The sequence below is a fragment of the Colossoma macropomum genome, unplaced genomic scaffold (assembly GCF_904425465.1).
Source record: "Colossoma macropomum unplaced genomic scaffold, Colossoma_macropomum, whole genome shotgun sequence".
NCBI classification, from domain to species: Eukaryota; Metazoa; Chordata; class Actinopteri; order Characiformes; family Serrasalmidae; genus Colossoma; species Colossoma macropomum.
Genome location: NW_023494790.1, coordinates 18677523 through 18699807, shown reverse-complemented (window position 1 = coordinate 18699807; position 22285 = coordinate 18677523). Strand labels below are relative to the sequence as shown.

The 22285-nt window shown below is 40.6% G+C and overlaps 1 protein-coding gene across 3 annotated transcripts in view; it reads left to right on the top strand.

Moving 5' to 3' along the window:
• The first annotated feature begins 1569 nt into the window (after positions 1-1569).
• The window catches only part of nrxn1a (neurexin 1a), a 197089-nt gene continuing 176373 nt past the window's right edge, over positions 1570-22285 (top strand). For 2 of the 3 annotated variants that reach the window (XM_036572434.1, XM_036572433.1), the window contains exons 1-4: positions 1570-1974; positions 3332-4646; positions 10829-10846; positions 12631-12660. In XM_036572434.1, the coding sequence (XP_036428327.1) occupies positions 3935-4646; positions 10829-10846; positions 12631-12660 (760 nt within the window). In that variant the 5' untranslated portion in view covers positions 1570-1974; positions 3332-3934. Of the gene's footprint in view, positions 1975-3331; positions 4647-10828; positions 10847-12630; positions 12661-13421; positions 13434-22285 lie in introns of all 3 variants that reach the window. The other variant, XM_036572432.1, reaches the window with a different exon arrangement.

Below are 22285 nucleotides of genomic sequence, written 5' to 3'. Positions count from 1 at the left end.
GCTCCATATTGCCAATAGCTGCCTTAAAATAATGCCTTTGCTGATGAATTCCAAACACTACCGATCTTTTAGAAAAATATCCAGCCTTCATACCTGTCTTAAACCAGATATTTATTAAAAGACGTAGGTACAGCTATTACTCCATGTTGCTTAACAGCTGACTTCAGACATTGCCAAACTTGGACACTATCAGCATTTTGGGTACAGATTTTACTTTCATGTCTTTCTAATGCCACACATTTAGTGACAAAATAATGCATTATTACATCCAAAGGCTTTTTACTCAGTAACACCATGGACTACAGTGCAAGCTGGCCGAGTTGATCTTAGGTTATAGAGGTGTGAAAAAAGTTTGCCTGTTTAAGAGGTTTAATAACTATAGAATATAATTGCAGCCAATGCACACATTATAGCCAATGCAATTCCACATTATAGTCACTAGACATTGTACATGTTAAAAGACCAGAGATGCATATAGAGAGGTTCATAGAAAGACCAGAGACGCACAGAGAGGGATTCATAGAAAGACCAGAGACGCACAGAGAGGGATTCATAGAAAGATCAGAGATGCATAGAGAGAGGTTCAAAGGTCTCTCATTACAGTCACTCCATATTATTCAGTAAATGCTTTCAAACGTTGCCATTGCTGGCCAACATTTGAGAAACCAGGTGTTCCCTTCATACCTTTCTTACTCGAGACATTTATTGAGAAATGATTAGTAACAACAGAATGTGATCACATCCAAAGCATACCATAGAGAGGGGAGAGGTTCAAAACTAGATATTGTTTTTACAGTAAGACCAAAGAAGGAAAGAGGTTCCTTTTATATTCCATATTGTTTAATGGCTGCTTTTGCTGCTCAGCATCAAACACCACCAGCCTTTTGGAAACCAATTTTCCCTTCATAACTTTCTAATGCCAGAAATGTACTGAGAAATGTTTAATAACTGTAGCATGTGATCACAGCCAGTGCATATGTCCCGCAATTTAGTCACTAGATCTTGTTCATGTAAAAAGCCCAGTGAAGCATGGAGTGAGGTTCATATCTACCTCATTACAGTCACTCCATATTATTCAACAGCTGCCTTCACTTTTCCTGGCCAATCTTTGTGAAACCAGCTATTTCTCCATACCTTTCTTCCACTAATGTTTATTGAGAAATACTTAATAACAACAGAATGTGATCACAACCAATGCACATCACAGACAGTGAGAGAGGTTCCACGTTACAGTGTCTAGATATTGTTCTCACAGTAAGACCACAGGAAGAGAAAGGTTCGTTATGGTTTCCTTATGGTACTATTTAAAAGCTGCTTTTGCTGCTCTGCCTCGAACACCAAATCAGTTCTGAAACCCTGACGCCACCATTTCTTTCCCTTCTGGTTTTTGTCAGCATGTGATCATGGTCAGAAAAGGTAACAGAAGCGTTGGCTGGCCGCTCCGTGCCTCTTCAGCACCTTGGAGAGCTCCGCGCTGCCCGGGCTGCTGCAGTCCCGCCCCGCCCCTCCCCGCCCGTCTCCGGCTAACGGGGAGGCCACGTGACGCCATGTCTCCGGGGCTGACGGTCCCTGGCAGAGCTCAGCTCACAAACACATCGCACCTTTTTTTCTCGCACCAAACAGGGAGCGACGTCCTTTTCTCTCTCTTTCTTTTTCCGCGCGTCGACGTGAAGCGTTCCTCGCTGTAGTTTCTGCGGTAGAACGAGTGGTTTCGTGATCAGCTTCACTAGGCTGCTGTTTCCATCTCTGAACCGTTAACCCATTGGGACTTTTGGGGGATCTGCATAGGCGATTACATCTGATTTTTTTTTTCACTTTTTTCCTCTCCCCACAACGATGCAGTGATTTGATTTTTATTTTTTTTTGCCAAACTAGAAAACCTTCACAAACTAAGTCGATGCGGAAGGCATCACCGAGCTTCTTCAGTGAGGCTGGCCGATCACGGGGGGACCACACGATGGTATTTCTCTCAAGGTAAAAAAAAACGCACTTCCATTTGACTCTCTCGGCTTTACGCGGCGTTGTTTGTGCGCTGCTGTGGTTTCATGACTGAGGTCCCATCAGCAGGCAGTGCCACACAGGTGAGACCTGTTTGTTTTAGTCTGGTATTGAACTGATCTTGAGGTTTATGACTGGGCAGGTCCGTTTTTTGTGCGGTCTGATGAGCTATTCGTGTCCTGATCGTGCTGTAGCCTACAGCAGCTCACCGATAGAGGCGTGCTGTGAGCTGGGCTTCTCTCTCACTCTGAGGAGGAAACGGATGATAATTGGCTAAGCTCTGCGCATCTGACTCATCCATCTACTGCACTGATCAAAGGCAAAAGCGCTTACATTTCAGCATCTTCCTTAAGGCACTAGCAATGTAGAAGAAATGAGTTGTCTCTAGGTAACTGTCAATTTTTTTCCCACAGTGCAGTTCAGCGTCGGTTCACGGCTGTGGGGAAAACGGATCTGTTGTAATTCAGCTGGGGTGTCATCAAATATACCGCTGCACTGCTGTTACTGGTCTACTGTTAATGTTATCCCGTCGTTATTGTTCTATATCGTACCACCTGAGCGTAATGGCACCTACCTGTGTTTTATGAGACCAGTCCGGCAGGACTTAAAGGATGGAGTGATTGGTTGGGCTCGACTGACAGACAGCCTGGGGGCTCCACAGCAGCGGTGCATTAATATTGAAACCCCTCTCTGCTCCAGTCTCTGTTTTGGGGGTGCAGAGCAAAGAGGGAGAGAGAGAGCTAGACTTTCACTCACTCCCTCACTCCCACGTGTTGTGTCAAAGGGTGAGATTCCGTCCCGAGGGCTCGAGCTGGAAAAGATCCGCACACAGGCGCCTTTGATAGACCTGCTGTAGATAACTAACACTGCTCGCTCTACCGATTAGTAAAGCTGATACAAAGCAAGTTAAGCGGTCGTGGACACAGATGTGGCATGAAGTGCGTGAGAAATAGAGAGATTAAAGATAAATCTCTCATTCTGTCCGCAACCTGAATGGTTTGAATGCATAAATGCATTGCTGTGTGAGGGAGATACGTACGATGACGCATTTGGGATTTGCCATATTGTGATTTGCTGAAGATAATTGCAATGGCTGTTAAATTTCCTCTTTCTTTCCTTCATTTAAAATCACTGCTACGTTTTCCCTTAATGAAATAAGATTAAACAGAAGCTTAATTATAATTATTCTCTTGTAGGTGTAAATTAGGAGAGCTGACCAATGACAGTGTTCAGTGATTGATGCCATTTTCTGGGCCTGTTTGCTGTGTTCTCTGTCTGCTTTGTCAACTTTTCCATTCCAGAAATTAAGACACTTGTTTCTTATTCTTTTCAGATTGCGGATCAATTTGTCAAAGTGGATGTGATTAGAAGGTTTGTGAGCACTGAAGGCCCTACACGGGCCTACATATTAACCCTACTCTGAGAAGGTTCTGTTTTTTCCCCATTTTTTTCTGTCCACCTGACACTTGGCCAACGCAATGACTATTAATTAAGCTACTCTGATGACCCGTGGTGGCCTAATTTACTCAGACATTTCCTGTAAATGCATGACTTTGTGTGATGGATACCTTGGCAAACAAGCCCCACTGTAGCCCATTTAGATTCAATTGAAGGGGAACTGCCTAATATTCTAGTAGCCTCTAGATTAGTTTATGCCCTTGGTGTCTTTGTGCTGCAAAAAAACATATCTGCACCTAACTTTGCTTGTTATCATTTCAGCTAGAAATGATCTTTGTTGAATATGATTAGACCATAGCACAGGCCTTCCCCTTTTCTGCACATAGAACAATGATTAAACAAAAAAAATTAGCCCAAATGTATAGCTGCCCCGTCTGTCACAGGGAAGCCATTTATGTTTTAGGACTGGATAACTAAGATAAATTATCAATTATATCACTTTTTTAGCTTAGTTTTACTCTAACCTTTTGAATTCACCATGAGCTTCTCCATGCGTAACGGCGCACATTTGATTTGGATAGGCCTACTGGTTTGTTGCTTGGTTGACATAGGGGCTAGCATGGAGTTCACTGGCGCTGAAGGCCAGTGGGCGAGGTTCCCCATGTGGAACGCCTGCTGCGAGAGCGAAATGAGTTTCAACATGAAAACGAAAAGCTCTCACGGACTCTTGGTGTATTTTGACGATGAGGGATTCTGCGACTTCTTGGAACTGCTCATCCACAACGGTAGACTCAGTTTGCGCTTCTCGATCTTCTGCGCCGAACCCGCCACAGTGCTGTCCGACACTGCGGTCAACGACAGCCGCTGGCACGCGGTTACTGTGCGCAGGAATTTCAAAAACACTACTCTAGTTGTGGACGACGAGATCAAGTGGGTGGAAGTGAAGTCTAAAAGAAGGGACATGACGGTTTTTAGTCCTTTGTTCTTAGGGGGGATACCTCCAGAACTGCGCTCTGTAGCCCTGCGCCTAACATCCGCCTCCATCAAAGACCAGGTCTCATACAAAGGATGGATAACCGATTTGAAGGTGAATGGCTCTGAGCCAGTGCTAATTGGTAGTGAGGGGATCAACAGCGACATTTGTGAAGCTGACCATGTTTGCCTGAACGGAGGAGTGTGCAGCATCGTCAATGATGAGCCCATCTGTGACTGCTCCGAAACTGGATTCCAGGGGAAAGACTGCAGTGAAGGTAAGAGGCCTGGATTCGCCGTCCCTGTTATTAAAACTATTGAAATCTTTTATTTTCCCTGAAACATAGCCCTTTCCTTGACTTTTTTTATTTATTTCTTTTCCTTTTTTTAAACATTTGCACTAGTTCCTCAGAAAGAAGTGCATGCTACATCATGTCTGTTTCAGGCCTCTACCGTGGCCATGGGCCATGTTACATCACGTGATTAGATTAGCACTAGATGCTGTTGTTCACAGCAAAAGGCAACAGCACAGAGGAAAGTAGAGGTTTTATTGCTACGTTTTAGCCAGCTCTTCCAGAGCACCCACAAACTCATTCAGAACTGCAGGCCACGAGTCATCAAATTGAATGATTAGGCAGCTGTTCATAGAGTAAACCTGAACTTTTGGTGGAGATATAGAATCCATCAATATCATGTACCAAATGCCGGTTTTATAACTCATGTTGTGCATAAATCCTAAGAATTGTTGGTGCAGAAAAATATAAGCGGATATGTCTGATTGAATGGGACTAACATTGTGGGTAGCCTGTCTGGAGAAGACATCAGTTACTCAGAGCTAAAGCTTTCAGTTCTTCTCAGTGGCTTTCATATGTAACTATACTGGTTGGTTCCCAGTTTAACTTCCATTGGTGTCAGATTCCACTGTTTTTAAGTTTGTTCCATCTTTTCCCTTTTTTCCCTTGATAATCCTCTCTGTGGACTGATTTCAACTGGATATTGATGGATTTTGTGTTGGTTAGGTCTCAGGCATACAAGATACAGTGTTGCCAAGGAAACTACATACCCACTGAGTAAATTGTGTCCTAGTAAAGCAGAATGGAGACTGTATATGCATTTTACAGACAGTTGTACTGTAATAGACTAGAGTAAGGTCTTCGTGTTACTGTAGGGTTTTTATTGGTCTCTTAAGCAGGTCCTTGGTAGTTCATCAGCATATGTAACGGCAGGGTGCTTTTAATTAAGTGTTATACCTTTGAGTCAGAGGGAGCATGCCTGTTGAGTTCTCCGTGCCCTTGATCACACAAAGTAGGATAACTTAAGAATGTTCAGGCTACAGTTATTGTCTGAGACATTGGGATGGCTCTCTATCTAATTTCTCAACTCATTTATTGACTGACTCTCAGTGATTGACTCTTGTTTTTGGGATCCTGTATGATCCACAGTTGTTTCTGGGTTGAGCTTAATGGAAAATCAATATCATTGACAATAGTATGGTCATTTTCACTACTAATTGGGTGAGTATATGTTGCTTGCTACTGATACAAAGACCTTATTTAATTTTAGAGATTTTATTTTTATTAAGTTTTATTTCAAAGCCATGAATTGAATGCTTTAGTTAATGGCACATCCAGCATTGTCTGAATATTAGTGTTATACCTTATTATAGATAGAAGGACTGGCATGGAGGATATCTTTTATGCAAAGAGAAAATTATTATAATAATAGTATGACTACAATGGTGGGTCTTTCCTTTCTTCCAGAAGGAGATAGGGATAGAATGACCTTTCACTATGCCGTTTAGCATTGTTGTTATTAGCATACTCTTAATGGCAGTGAAAAGGACAGAAAGACATTAAAATTTAATGCCTCACGTGAAATAGATGCCAGTGTAGAGCATGTGTTTTAACGACTTCATGGCTTTTAACTCCTCTTAGCCTGATTCTGTCCGTCCTTTGGTCATTAATGCAAATCCAGCACGTGAGGTTTTAGCTGAGGAGGAAAAGGTGGCTGTGACACAGTTCTGCTTCTGCTTTCCATGGTATGCAGTAACATTTGCTGTCAACCTCATGGACGAAGTGATCCGTCAGAGGCCACCTTCTTGATTGGCCGGTTACATACACTTCAGCGAGGAACGGGGTGGTGTGTGGATTTAATGTGTCCGCTTTGAACGCACAAACGCTCCGTCACTCTCGCGACAGGCAGTTGTGGTAATGACATTCTTTAGTGAAGCAGGTGTGGTGATCGCAGTGGGAGAGGGAGGCCGCACTGCAGAGAATAACTATGCTACTTGTAATGAGATACTTTTACACTGCTGGGCACGGTGAGAGCAAGGCGTTTCCTGAGTGTTATTATGCTTTCACCTTTTTTCTACATTCAAGAGCCATAAAGAATTGTTTTGTATCAACTGCCACTCATCTGTAGCCCCTCCATGAGACTTTAAGTGTGTAATATGTAAAGTGTTTGTTCTTTCAAGATGGCTGTTAGAACACTACGCCATTGGTATGCTTAGAGCATTTAGTTGAATAGTGAAATTGGTTTGCCGGGCTTATTTGTGTAGGCCAGAGCATTGATCGTGCAGCCGTGTTTAAATATCACTGTTGGTTTTACAGACAGAAAGGGTTTACAGAGGTATTATGTCACATTTGGGGCTGCATATGCTCTAGTTCTTTGGTTAAGCCCTTTGTGCTGCTTTGAAGACGGAGGGGTGTCTGTTCAACCCTCGCAGTGGGACCTGTGCAGTGGAAGGAGAACAGCAGAGTTTTAGCATTACTTGAATGTGCTTAGAAACTAGCTAAGGCTTGAATGGAGAGAAAGGAAATGACAAATATACTTTATATATTCACTATATAGAGCAGAAGCCACTAATGCTTCTAATGAATATCAATCAATCAGTCACATCTTTTCACACAGTTGTAATTCAAAGGATTGACTCACAGTGAAGATAAGTACCCAGAAAAGGAGCTAGTGGTTGCAAACAAAATGAAAATAAAATAAGCTGCTTTTCTGCTGAGGTTTGCTCTAACACAAATCCACCCCAGTTGATCCAACTCATTATGGTCTTCACAAGTTCTCACTTAGCTGGATAAAGGTAGATGTCCAAGAGCGATTGATTTCCAGAAAAAGGGTTGGTGACCACTGATAGATTACATCAATACAAAGCAAGCATGTGCATACTATATAAAGTATGTGTTCAAGTTTGTATACATTCCCTGTCAACCTTTCTAAAATAAAATCAGTACTAAGGATTTAGATAGATATAAAGAAAACAAATCGAGATATATTGCCTGAGCTTTTTAGATTAACATCTAACACATGAACGTCTAACATTAAATTATAGGTCTGTTTTAATTGCATCAGTCAGAGGTTATTTACATATTATTATCGCAATACACTCAATTAAAGGATCAAGGAATTTTGCTTGATCTACTGGCCACTGTAATTTACAAGAGTTATTTCTCATGCTTATAGTCAACCTTCAACCTCTTAGACCTCTCAGTATCTACCCTCTGTAATCTTTGGTGATGAGTTGTAAATGTGGATGGACTGTGTATAGAGATCTACCATACCATATAATCTAAAACTCTTTCCAGATAGACTAAGCCCTCTAATCTATCAGTGATACAGATGAGACTGTACAGAAGACACTGTAAACAGCTCTGTGTGGAGGATATATTGGACTAGATTGGGTGAAGAGGATGAAAATCAGTCCAGTACAGCAATGGCATAGCCTTAGTTTAGAGCAGTGGTCCAACCCTGGTCCTGGAGAGCTACGTTCCTGCAGAGTTAAGTTCCAACCTGTATCCAATAAGCTGTCCCACCCGTTACCCAACTCTTATACATGTGATCCAGCCAATCAGGGGCTTGGGAAGAGATTGGTTAGCTGGAACAGGTGAGGCAAACTGTGGTTGGAACTAGGCTCTGCAGGAAGGTAGCTTTCCAGGACCAGGGTTAGAGACCACTGGCTAGGAGGGTTGTATATGTACTTTGTTATTCTAGTATATGAATACATACACACCTTTACCTCTCTGAATGCTCTTAAAATACTCTTTTATGTAACTATAATTCTATTAATTGTATGTTTATCGATTCCTCTTTATAACCCAACACATCTAGCAGCAATATGTAGACTAGCAATGTTTTCTAGCTGCTTATTTTCAGAAACAGTGTCTCATCACTGAGCCAGCAGATGATTTTTGATGAAGTTTGACTAAATCTTTGTTGACAGTGACATCTTTAGTGACTTTGCCATAGCTGAATGCCTTGTACAGCAGAGCGTACACAGAGTGACCCCCCTCAGAGGGTTCTGTGCAGTATCTCTATCTCTATGCATGTGTGTATGTGTGTGTGTGTTTGAGAATAACACACTCTGACGAACTGAAAAACTGCTATAAACGAGCAGCTGGAGCTGCAGCCCTGGTTGCACAGGGCTGTGTGAGAGCACGCGCCACATTGCGTTTGGCCCATGCCTGCTCAGGCCCATACTGGTGCCTTGTCCTCTACTGCCAGCTTTTATTCTCCAGCAAAAGCAGGGCACTGTGCACGGCCAGTGCTCAAAACAAGCCGTCAGCTTGATGAAAGCCTACGTGTCTCTGGCTCTGCATGGACTCTGCAGCATTAGAGAGAGGCTACATGATCCTGATCTGTCAGTCAGGCCAGTGTAAATACAACTGCAGCCCTACTAGACGGGCTCCAGCCTGAGTGCGGGTAGCCTTCCCAGTGCCTGCTTACATCTCTCACATGCACACAAATAGGATTAGCAATGTACTGGCATATACTGTAAGAGAGATAATGGCATCACTTACTAGTGCTAGAGGCCGAGGGTGATTGTGAACATAAAATCAATAGTAGAAGGCTCTGCTCTTCCCGAATGCTGCAGCAGCACACTGTTAGGAATAGCTGCCTGATATTTCTCAGTGTCATCAACCTAATTGGTTGCCAGTCCTCAGATTTAGCAGTTTTTGGTCCCAAATCTTTGTGTTCTCATTCATTGTAAAGAGATTATTCAATTGGCAGGGTACGAAGGTATTGCCCATTCTTCCGTAATCTGCCCGAGAGAGGACACAGTAGGAGTAGGCCTGCGATACATAATGCCATCACACACTGCAACACTAACTGCATAATGTTGATTTGTCATTATTTCTGCCATGGCACGTTCTTTTTATGCTTTTTTTTTTTATTTGTTCATTCATTCATCAGCATTTTTGTTCTAGTCGCAGTTGTGGTGCATGCAATTTGTATTTGGTCCAGAGGAGCAGACTGCAGCGGTAAGTCTTGGGTCATTTTTCCCCTTGAGGTGCAAAACAACAGAGGTAGGACTGGATGCTTTAACACTTTAAGATAGAAAAGATGATTTTAGGAAGGACTTGGGTGTCAGGGGCTGCCAAGAAACGAGCTGGCCCAAGGAAAGAAAGGTGTGTGTGTTGAACAAAAGCATGAAAGGCTCATTTCTCAAGGTAATGTACTCTTTCTTTAGAGGAGGAAAACAGTAAATTCAGTGAAAATGAAAAAAGTCATACATTTTAACAATGACTGTATGGGGTAATTCATCACATGCATATACATGTATTTACTCAGGTACTGTACATTTCATTATAACTGAACTGACTGACTGATCTTCTGCTACGTCACCTGTTTTCTTTATTAAACACCTGCATGACTCACTTGTATTCCCTTATTAGTTCTCTCAGCAATTAAAGACCGCAGAAGTGATTAAGAAAAGATATTGCCTTTGGTCTGTACTCTGCTCTAATACATCAAAACATTTTTGATGTTGAACATCAGACATAAATTGCATCATAGACATTGAGACTAATTATGTATTTATGTTGTACTTAAAAGAAGGAAAACATTTTTATAACTATAGAAATATTAGTAATTAATCATCACTCATTTCTCACTGTCTTCCATTTTGCTTCTAGTTATTTAACTGCCTGCATGTTTGTGCATGCTCTTTGAAATATCACAGTTTTAATGTGTTTATCAGCATCAGATGTGCTCATTAATTATAATGTGAAGGAAAATGTAAGTTCAACCAGGAAGACTTGGTCTTTGAATTGAATTTCAGAAATTGAATTGAAGTATGGTGGGCCACTGGGTTGTTCCTTTGTAAGCTGGAGCTTCTTGGATGTAGAAGAAATGAGAGAACTTGAGGCTATAATTGGGTAAGAAACGGAAAAAATGAAGTCTTCCTGGTTGAACCTCTGTCGAGTTCCATACATTAGTGGGAAATTAGAGTCTGGACTGTACTCAAAACTAGAAAAGCATATAGGAGACTTGACAGGAAATGGAACCCTCTAGTCTTAGTCTCTCCATGGCAGCATTTGTTTTGGCTTAGGCATTTGCACGGAGTGATAAGACGCATGTAACCGTGGTAGTCCTCAAGGTTGGGCCACCTTCCAGACTGCATGCCTCTTAATCAATGTCTTCCTCTTTCTCTCCACGCCTCGGCCGATCCTTCCAGAAGAGGCCTACGTTGGAGGTGGGTACACTTTTACCTACTCCCTTCTATTCTCCTTTCATTCATCCTTTCCCCTTTGTCATGTACTTCTCTCTATTTTTCTAAATACCCCAACTGTAATTTTTTGTTTTTTGGGGACACAAGGACGGTAAGTGGAACCAAGGTTTTGCCTACTTGGGGCCTGGAACCATCTTTAAGGTTATTTACAAGGTGTACACCACAGGTAAAAGGTAAACTCATTTCTTCCAGAATGTTAGCTGGTTGGTCAGAGTGCTCAGGGTTTGGCATCTGTAGTTTGCCGTCTAAACTTTGGAGCCATGATGAGAGCTGGGAAAAGGAGTCCCTGCTTAGAACATCAGAATATCAAATTCTACATCTTACAATGCAGGCAGCTGCTTGCGTTTCTCTCTCTCTCTCTTTCTCCCTCATACACACACTCACTCACTCACCCTCTCTCACACATTCACACACAGAAAGACACACACTCACATGCTAATGCATGCAATTGAAAATCGGCACACAGAAATTCAGAGGTAGCAAAATGCTGTCAATTTTCCTAAAATTGCGTTGTGTGCTTCAGGGACAGAGGGTAAGTACCGTGGACAAATCAGATTTTATATTCCCCACTGATGGTTCAAATATGCAGGTTAGAGTGTAGGCAGGTAAAATACGTGCTCCATGTAATTCATTCCTTTTGAGGTATTGTGTCTTTTATGTATGTAGGAAGGGGCATAGCTAAAAGCAGCTTGCGGGTGATATCTTAAAGATGAAATGGATAATGGGTCTTTTCTTCAGTTCCGTTCTAGTACATATACACTATATGTCCAAAGGTTTCTAGACAACCCTTCTAATTAATGAATTCAGCTATGTAATGGTGCAGCCATTCAAGTATTCCATTTCACATGCATTCAATTGCACACACACAGCTTGTACAGTATCCATAGAAAAGCACTGCTGATAGAATGGGAAGCTCTGGAGCAGCCGCACATGAGCATGAGGTAACCTTGCCCGGTGCCAAGCGTTGGCTAGAGGGGTATCTTTGGGGTAAGCTGGAGTGGTGTTTGTGATTCAGGACTATTCATACAACATCAGTACCTGACCTCACTAATGCAATCAAGTCTTCTCATCAAAGTTCCAAATCTACTGTGAAGCCTTCCTAGAAGAGTAGAGGGAGTTACTGCAGCAAAGGGGGGAACAAACTCCCTATTAAAGCCCTAGATTTCAGAAGAAGCATTAGATGAGCAGATGTCTACAAACTTATGGACATATAGATATGTTAACTAGTAGTTTCATTTTTATTTGATCTTATTTCATTTTATTTAAATACATGTCTTGAAAAAACATTTTTGAGTTGTCTACACTACTTTATAGGTATGTTTAATTCTAATTTGCACATTCATGTGTTTTTTCTGGTGTCCAGTCATGACCATCATGCTATTTGTCCCAATTATATCACCTTATTTCTGGGAAAGGTTGTCCAGAAGGAGGACATGTTTGATCCATGACAACAACAAAATGATTTCTTTATAGATTTGTCATTTCAAGTGTGACAGATAAGTGTGACAGATAAAGCATTGCAACCACTGGGTTGAAGAAATGCTTTTTAACCCCCTGACCCCACCCCCCAACACACCCCCACTCTCCTCCTCACCTCCCCTCTTCTTTTCCTCCCAAGTGTAACACCCCTCCCTCCCCGCCTCACACCACAGGCATCCTGTATTCAGAAGATGCCTGCATGTCAATGTGACAGAAACCTTCCCATGATCCCGTTCTCTGTGCTGACTGTGCTCTTGTCTTCCCTTAAGGTCTTGCGCACCTGATGATGGGCGACCAAGGTATGGGTTTTATTCCTTTCTCACCCTTTTTGCCTCCATTACCCTCCACTCCCTCCTTCCTCCATCCTTCCTCTGCCTTTCTCTCGTTCCTTGTGCTGAATCCTCCTCACATCCCCGTCACTGCTGGTAGGGATTTACTCGGGGCTGCTTTCTTTCCGGCTTGGCGCTGAGTCAATGGATGGTTTGGTCTTTTCCATTTATTTATTTATTTGATTTATTTATTTCTCTGCTTTCTTCTCTCTTCAAAATCCTCAGCTGTGCTTCAATCCATCATGGTATTCCTTTCAGTTTATTATTGTTTCCTGTGTCAGTCATCCACAACTGATTGCTATTCCATTGTTGCTTGCCAACCTCATTTTCATACTGAGAAAAAATGGGAAAAAAGCTTTGGATGGGCTGGAGATTGAAGGACATCTCTCAGGGGTTTGTTCATTCTTTTGTAAATGTGGTAGTCTGTATTCTCAGGATGCGAAACAGGAAAGCATTAGCTTTCTGTTCAATATTCATGCTTTCCGTCCATCTCCCGCGCCATAGTGTCTTGGCATGTTCCCCGACAGGAAGCTTCCATCTCTTCTCCACCTGCCTCCTCCCAACTGTGCTCTTAATGCATGGAGCTAGCGCAGACGTTAACCCTTCATATCCTTTCTCTGGATCTTACATAAGTTCATGACTCTTACTGTTGCCTCTTTCCTCTCCTTTGTATCCCCCCACTGTATCTCTCTGGAATTTCTCTTCACGGAACCATTATATCAATGTCATAGGTAAAAGTAAAGGTACATAATGTCTTCTCTTTCCGTTTGTTTTCCATAATATGATGTTACACAGTATAACTAGCTCTTGCTGTAAGCTTTTCATGTATATTGTATTTGTGGCTTTATACATGCATCTACACTTTTTTGCGTGCTTCTGGGTATCTAAAGTCACACTGATTTTCTGTATGATGTGTGATGTCCTGAAAGTGTGCCCACTGGGCTGGAAGGTAGGTGCGTACTGCGGTGGAAATGTTTATGGCTGAATGCACGAGCAAATGCAAAATGGGGTTTCAATCAGCTTGGGGTAGGGTGAGATTTGCCCCTTTGTTTTGGATGAAACAGAATAATAAACTCTGTGGAGGCACAGCAGAAGCTTGTTTACTTACCACATAGAGGGTTATACAGTTAGCTTTAGCCACAGTTTAGCTATTACACAGGTATATTCTTGTGTAATACTACTTATTAAGTGTTACTCATGTTATGTTCAATGTTATCAAATACAAACTTGTATGACAATAGTGAATGGATAGTGAGATGTTAAGTGTTTTACAGTTTAAAATCCTTTAAGATGTAATAATATTTTATAATTTATACAACTTTATCTCCAAAATGATAACTTTACAGAAAAAGACAAAAAATTGTTCTTAACTTAATAGTAAATGTAAATGCCTTTTATTCCAAGTCCTTTTGGAGCATTTCTATTGGTCCGTGCATGATGAAATTTTTACACATCTGCTCTGTTCAGAAAATAAAAATAGAAATAAAATTGAGACTGTTTTTGGACAGTGATGATTTTGTATAAACAATATAGTGCATATATGCTAATTTAATAGTGTACACATCAGTTATAAATACGCATTACCAAGCAAAAAAAAATTTACATCACCAAGAACATTGAAAACTCAAATATGTGAATATGACTGAAACATTGCTTTGTCAAATCATCTCACAAAAACAGGTAAGAGCATCACTCCACATAAGCTTTCCATAGTAATGTTTATTTGCATTTGTAGAGCTTCCAGTTCCACCAGTTTTATCTTGTACATGAAACCAAACTTTATTTAGTGGTGTTAGTATTGCTGTTTGTCAATGAACTGCCATTTTGAAGAGCACTCTGAGATCCTGCTGAGGTAAGTCTACAGCACCTGCTCTGTTCCAGCTTGCAGTCACTCACTGTGTGTGCTCTCCTCACAGCCACTGCATGCTGGAGCTCACTGCCTTTTACTGCACACCAGAGCTCAACACACACACACACACACATACACACTGGCTTACACATGGCTAAATTTCAACATGTCATTTATATGGATGTGAGAGAGTAAAAGGCCGTGCTAGATGGAGCAGGTAGGTGCGCTTTATGTCTTTTCTCTGGGCTTCGCTGCTGCTCCTTATAGCTGGCTGACCAGTGAAGGGGGTCACGCTCTTTTAAACTTCATGTTCTGGCCACTGGTCTGTCCTCAGTGTGCTTCTGCCCATGGGTGATGGAAGGGCTAAAAATAAGGCTTCTCTTAAAGCATCTGAATGCATTTTTTGGAGGCGTTTATGGTTTTGCTCATTCCATTCTCCATAGGAGATTGGTTCTCATCTGTCTGTAAAATTGAATGTAATGGTGCGTGTTGGGACTGACCCTGCTGGCTGGGTCATACAGGCATTATCAAATGAATTTTGCATTTTGTTGTTTGTTTCTCTGTGGATATATGCGTTTGTGTGTGTGTGTGTGTGTGCGTGTGAATGAATTTTGTATATTTGGACAGGGCCACGGTGGCAGGCAAAATAATTGTAACATGTTTTTTTGTGTATGGGTTAAACTGTTTATAGCTAGAGTAGCATCTGCTTCATTACATACATTCTATCATGTAAACCTCTGTAATTCAATTCCAACAATTATACCACAAATTTACCAATAATTTGAATGTGATTGAGTACAAGTGAGCACATAATGTAATTAGAGATTCTGTCAGCATATCATGCATATCCTGGTCTTATCCTGCTCTAGCACTTCATCTGTGCACCTTCAAAATGTTGACCAAAAATGGACACAGTATGAAAAAAATTGCATTTCATTACATTTTAATATTAGCTATCCCTTGTGTGCTGAGCAGGGGTGTAGCTAGAACCTTTTAAATGGGGTGGCCAGGTTATAGGGTAGGAGATTTTATTGGGGTAAAAATGCATTAAAATGACATACAAAGTGATGCATTGTTTTTTTCCTGTACATAACTGAGGCATTTCCACTTTAGTAAAATATTACATAAACACAATTATTGCTAATACTGAAAGACAAAAGTGTGTTATGATGTATTTTATTCAAAAGTAACTAATGTACACATTTGAGTCAGGTAAATTCAGTGCATCACTCTTTTTTTCAGGGCACTATGTTAAAGTTGCAATATGTAAGTTTTAAGGATTTGGAGACCTCCCTGGTGGAAATGTATAATTGTATTCAAAGAAGATTTTGTAACATCAGGTGTGCTTCAGACCCCCTCCCCACGCTGATGAATCCTGATGACTGCGAGTGCATTAAAAGTAAGAATATTTAAAGAGAACTCAGTCAAAACTTGGTGAACGACATGCCAGAATGTAAGTGAATTATCTGTTATTGCTGTCATATCTTCATCAGCATGAAGTTGATTTTGCATTTGAGATCAAAGCATCGAGCCAGGTCTTCTTTTTAAATCTGTATGTGTGACACTAAAGTAATAAGTAAAGTCTTGTGACATTCCAAAAAAAGCATACCTCCTGCAAAATCTGACCTGACACCTCTGACTTTTAAATCACTATTTCAAGCTTTACAGGGCGACCCACAGTGACAGACGCACACCATATTTTAGTGTAGGTTTAAGTATATAGTGTGGTTTAAGTAGAAAGGTTATGTAGACAAACCATAGAAGTTATTTATTCAGGCTGTCCTCAATATTGGTTACATCTGAGTCTAATGATTAGAATACTAGTCTAGGGTTAGGGCTAAACAGCACAGTATAATTAGCAAAAATTCTAACTTAACTTTACCCCAAACTTATTCCACTTAGCACTGTATTCACCTCAGATGGAGTCTAGTCTAGAACACAAGCATGTATTTAGCTGCAAAAGGTAATTAGTTAACATAACAAAAGATTACAGCTGATGAATTTTTGCTAACACATCTTAAAATACTCGCAGAGAATCGCTGTTGAAGAGACACAACACATATTCACTTGCCTGTTTGCCACAGTGAGATACTCGGATTATTAAATGCTCTTATTGCTGATGGGAATCTGCCCTGAAAAAGTTCACACCAGTAACACAGGGCACACAGGACAGCTTTTTTCCAGTGACTACTTTATCGGTGATGGTTGACTGTCTTTTCATCACTGGCGTAGCCAGAAAGGTGGCTATGCTTCATGTTAGGATGACAGTGCCCACCCCTTGGCTGTTCTCTCTGGTGCCAGTCATCTGCAAAACTACAGACATACAATGTGGCTCTGTTTAAATCAGAGTAAAGTTTTTTGTTTAATTTTAATTAGGACATAAATGTATGTCTGATAACTGAAGACATGAAAAGAAGGTTTAGTCCTATCCGTTCCGTTTCTCTCAATGGAGTATTTAAAGTTGAGATAAAGTTCTTAAGCGGCAAAATTGGAAACGCTCATGTCTGCTCCTGAATCCCTCCGATTTCACATGCTTGTCCTCTTAGCATTCATAATGAAAGTTTTGGCTGGCTTAAGCCTGTTTTGACAATGAGTCCCAAAAGATTTGGATTTACAGAAACATTCCATAAAAATGTTCAAAGACCGCACCACTCTCAGATTGAGCGTGTGGTTTAGTTTGGCACCAAGTCACAAAAACTTGGCTGCATAATTTTGCAATGTAGTGAGCTGGTGCAGATCTGAGGGAGGACATTTTTGGAGCTCAGTGCGTAAGTATGATTTACTGCTCCTGCATTTCAGAGCCGGTTTGGGGTGAATGAGAGGTGTGCTCTTGCAAACCTGCCTGGGTCACCTGGTCCACTTTCCTCAACGTCCTTGCTTACAGCTGGACGAGTGCTCTCACAGTTGTTGGACCAGGTCACCTTCAATAGACTTATCTGCTTAAGTGTCTGCCCCCGGCCTTTGAATTCATGAAGCTTTATTTTTATACAGCATTAGGCGAATGGAAGACAAGCGCAAATTTGTGTTAAAATATGCACAGAGCAGCATAGATGAAGCGTGTGTCTGAGAGATTGCGCTTGTCTGCACGCTGCACCTGTATTTCTATCGTTCTTATGCTAAGTTGCTCTGGGGAGGATAAAAGATGTGCAGTAATAAGGGTGGCATGCAGAGGGTCGGCGGCTCTAATTGCTGCCATCGCAGACGCACTGACTGTGAACCCGAAATGTCGCTCAAGGCGCTGTAAAGCAGCGTTCACAGGTCTCCACAGCAGAATTCTTTAAGCCTAATTGACATAACACAGTAAGGAATGACTACAGGTTTGGGATTTATGGCATATTTTCAAGACTGCACCCTCTGTATCTGTCTAAATGAGAAAGGTCCCTACAAATAACTGTTGAAAGTCTTTCAATTTCTGAACACTTTGTTCTCACCATAAATTCCTGCTGCTGTCTCATGACTACATGATTTTTGGAATTTCAGTTTTCAAACTATAGTTTTTGATCCATACAATCTATATATGAACAGTTTTGAATTTTTGTGATGAAATGCATTCCTATTTATAGACTACTCTACTGAATTAATTTAAACTGCAGCCTCATAGCAAGAAACTATTTTAAAGAAATCAGTATTCAGATTCAAAAGGATTATGTTATGATCTATTTAAACTCGAGACATAAATTGAGATAAGCTAAATATATAAAATCATCATTTTCAGAGTACTTTCTACTGGGAGGTGGCTATCCCAAACCCTAAAATGTGTGAAAATAATTCTTAAATTTTGTTATTTTTAAAAAGATCTTTTGATTTCTTTTAAAGGAAAGTTGAAAGATTTAGATTTATCATAATTTTTATTTTTCAAATAAGAAAAACCTTTTAAAAATTGCTGACCCTGGTTTTCATGTCACTACCAAAACACAGAGTTTTAGTCCATAGGTGGAGCCTTATTGTAGCCACACCCCTGCCTTTTAGAGCAGGAAGTGAGACTGCATCCTTGCATCACATGAGCAGTTAAATCCTATTGTTTTTAAGTAAGTGTGTCCCAAAGTCTGAAAATCAGTGTGTAACATTAAGAATTGCCACCACTGAAACACATATTTTTCACAATTAAACAAACTTTTTTGTATTTCAATGAAAATATCATATATCATATTAATATGATTTTATATGTGTTCGTCTGTTCAAAGCTGGCTAGCATTGTTGAGTTTGGCTAAAAATTAGCCAAAATTGTCACAAATGGAAAAGTCATAATAAATAATCATATATATTATTAAAAATGTATTAGTAGTGACAGTTTTGGAGGCGTTACTATTGGAAGTGACAAAATGGATCAATCATTTATTCTAATAAAATAAGCATAATTAAGGCATAAGGTCATTCAAAGGAAAAGTATTTTAGTATAAAGTCTAAGTCAGTCAAAAGTCCAAAACAAACACAGGACTTTGGACAAGTTTGGTAGAATTATTCATATACACCTGTTCAGCTTGCAGTACTTTGGCCTACCCATTCACATTGAAGTTATAAAGAATGTTTCAGCCCAGACTGCTTTAAAGATGAGGCACAATACATCATTGCCAATTGGATAAGAAGTCATTTACAGTCTGTGTAATTCTAAGGAATAAAGAGGTTGGAAAATGGTCTTGTAAACTTAATTATGACTGTTTTGGGTCCATAAAGCCACACAAACATAAAAATGTAGGATATGAGTCTTTTAACCAAATATCTTGTAAAACTCATCTGATTACCAACAGTATTAGGGTTAAGCTTAGGCCGAGGTTTAGGTGAAAATTAGGATTATATTTAAGGTTATGCTTATGGTTAGAGAGACTGTTATATTTAAAGTTTGAGAAGGGTTAAACTGAATTGAATAGATATTTAGTTTATTGCACGTTACAGTGGAACATACAAATAAACCGTTACTAGCATTTCTGTTTTTCATGAGGTTATACTAGATTTCATTATCGAAGATCCTAAATCTGTGCGTTGGAGATCCTTTTGTGTTCTCCAGACACCACCGCTCACTTGTGCTGCCGATCCAAATGGACCTGACTGTGGAAGAGAGGAGAAGAAAGCCTGGCTTAGACGTGTTGATCAATACGTATTTAAAATCCCATTATGTCCGCCGTTGCACCACGGATGCCTTGTTAATGTAATTACAGAGGCGATCTGAGGGGAAACGGCCCCTTAAATTACTGCAACACCAAGTCTTTGCTTACGTTCCAGTGGCAGATCCATTCATATATGCACTGTAATGCACCACGTCGAATGGACAGGACAAATGTCAACAAAAGGTGGTGGACTAGAAGTGCACATAAGCAAAGGCTTTAACTTTTACCAAAGGTGCTTTGGCTACTGGCTCATGGACAGTTTTAAGCTTCATGGCATGACATTTGTTAGACCAGTAATTTGACCATTTTCCATATAGTTTGAGAAAGTGCTGACTGAACCAGTTTTGATCTAATCGTAGTATAAGCAGTGCAAGGGCACAAATTCCAGTTCTAAAGCCCCTTAAAGCACTGCAGTCTCCTCACAGCTGTTCATCAATCACACATCTAGCTCCTCACCGTGCCCCCATTATTCACCGCTCATTCACAGCAAAGTTCAAAGACATTCTACAGGGAGAGGGGCAACGTTAAAAGCCCGCTGCCAAATGAAAGCCTTCTTGCTTAGCTTAAGCAGGCTTTCTGAGTGAGCCAAAAAGAAGAAATTCGTTCTTTTCTTTTTTTTTTTTTGAGAGCAAACTGGAGTGTATTGTGCCGTCTATTACTGCCTTTGGAACCTCCGTCTCCATATCTCCAAGAAGCCAGTCCTGTACTAGACCTTATCTCAAATTGGTTACCTATTTCAATCAGCCACATAGTTCCAGTTAGAATCAATCTGGATCATATTTCACTTGAAATATATAAATATGTGGAAAAGAAAGATTATGACATCAGTGTCAAGTGGCTTAAAAGCTGGCTTTTTGTAACCGATGTCTGCTTTGCCTGATGCTCTTCCTCTCAACAGGCTCTATTGCTGGGAGCAGATTAGCAGGCATTTACGTGGTTTAGAGGTCAGTGCGTCTTGACCATTACTGAGACACTCTTCAAGTGTGCTCGTCTGCAAAACCCTCCAGGCTCTGAAAACAGACTTGATTCATGGAGCTGAAATAATGGATGCTCAAATGGTATAATACTTTGCATCATCTGAAATCGGAGCATACAGCAAATGATGGATAGCTTGTGACAGTGATTGTTTTCTGACATTCCATCTGTTAGAGCAATGCTTAATTCAGGTGAGTTCTCATTTTGTTGGGTTCATTGCTATGGGTGACCCCATCAAAGCAGCAGCCAGGCAAGCCTGGGTGTCCAGTAAAGGTCTTAGGAGAGCCAGGCAGCAGCAGGACTGAAATGGCTTCACTGACACCCTTTATGTAAGGCTGATCATTGTTAATGAAATGATTTTCTCATTAAATTCCCATAATCAAATTAAAAAGTAATCAGCAGATGTCATTCCGGGGTTTTTGGATTGGGGTTCTCATTTGAGTAGATGTAATGATTTCCTGATAGGTCAGACTGGCCGCCGTGGGACACTTTGGTCTCAAATGCCATTATGCCAGACCAATTCTAAATGTATTATAGACCACTCATAAATGGATTTGAATTGAACACTGACATCAACAGCCTCTTTTTGAAAAATTTCCAATGTGAATGTGTGGTGCTATTTCCATAGCTGATATCTGTTAATAACAGACAATTAAAAAGTGGGAAAACATTGATAATTGGATTCGGACCAAGTTATTGACAAGCTTTCAGCAGCGATGATGTCTATAGATGGGAATGCATTTTATATTATGATATGACAGGCTTTGGATTTTTTAATCTACTTTTCTTCTCTCAGTTTCAATTCTGCCTCATACAGAGTGATGTATGACCAGCTGTCCAGACTGATTTGTTTTCATTTAATCATCAAAGTCTGTCTCTGGTTCATTCCATAGATTTTCCAGAGGAAAATGAAGCATATTGGTGTTTGCAATTTATAATTTCATGTATCCTAATGTACATAGTGGGCTTTTCTAATAATAGATCTATTAGATCCATATTATTTTGAAGTATTTGGAATTAGGTTCAACTGAAATGCCTCTCACCGTATTATAACAGGCTGGAGAGAACTCAACATCATATCATTAAGCAGCCTTTGAGAGGGAAAAAATGCCTAATAGAACTAGAGAAAAGGCAGTTTCTTTTCACAACCATACAACTGAAGCCATAGTTTCATTGTCTTATGTAGGCCATTGAAAATGGAAGGCCTAATTGGCTGGAGTGATATTCTTTGCTGGCAGTATTTTTGCCATCAGGTCAGGCTATCTTGAAACACCCTCCAGGCTTGAGTGTGCTTGGAATCAGTGTTGTGGTGTGACTGCCAGAATGTCATTACTAGCATTGGCAGGTGGGTTCTATCCTTGGCCACCGCTCTGCATGTTCACCGTCACATGAATAATAGTTGAGCTGAAGGCTGGTATTAGCTCCAGGAGGAGATTTAGGATATCACACCTGTGGTTGCTTAACTGGTTGAACTGTGTCACTTGTGCTCAATTTATAGCTTGCAGCTTCTTCCTGTGATCAGCTAATTTGTTGAACACCATTGCTTACACTTAAAAGCAATTGGTAGCTCGGAGCCTCCCTGCAGCACATGACTAACAGATTCACTTCGTCTCTCACACAGACTCTTAAGTGCGCTTAAAGTCCCAAATAAGATCCATCGCCAGTT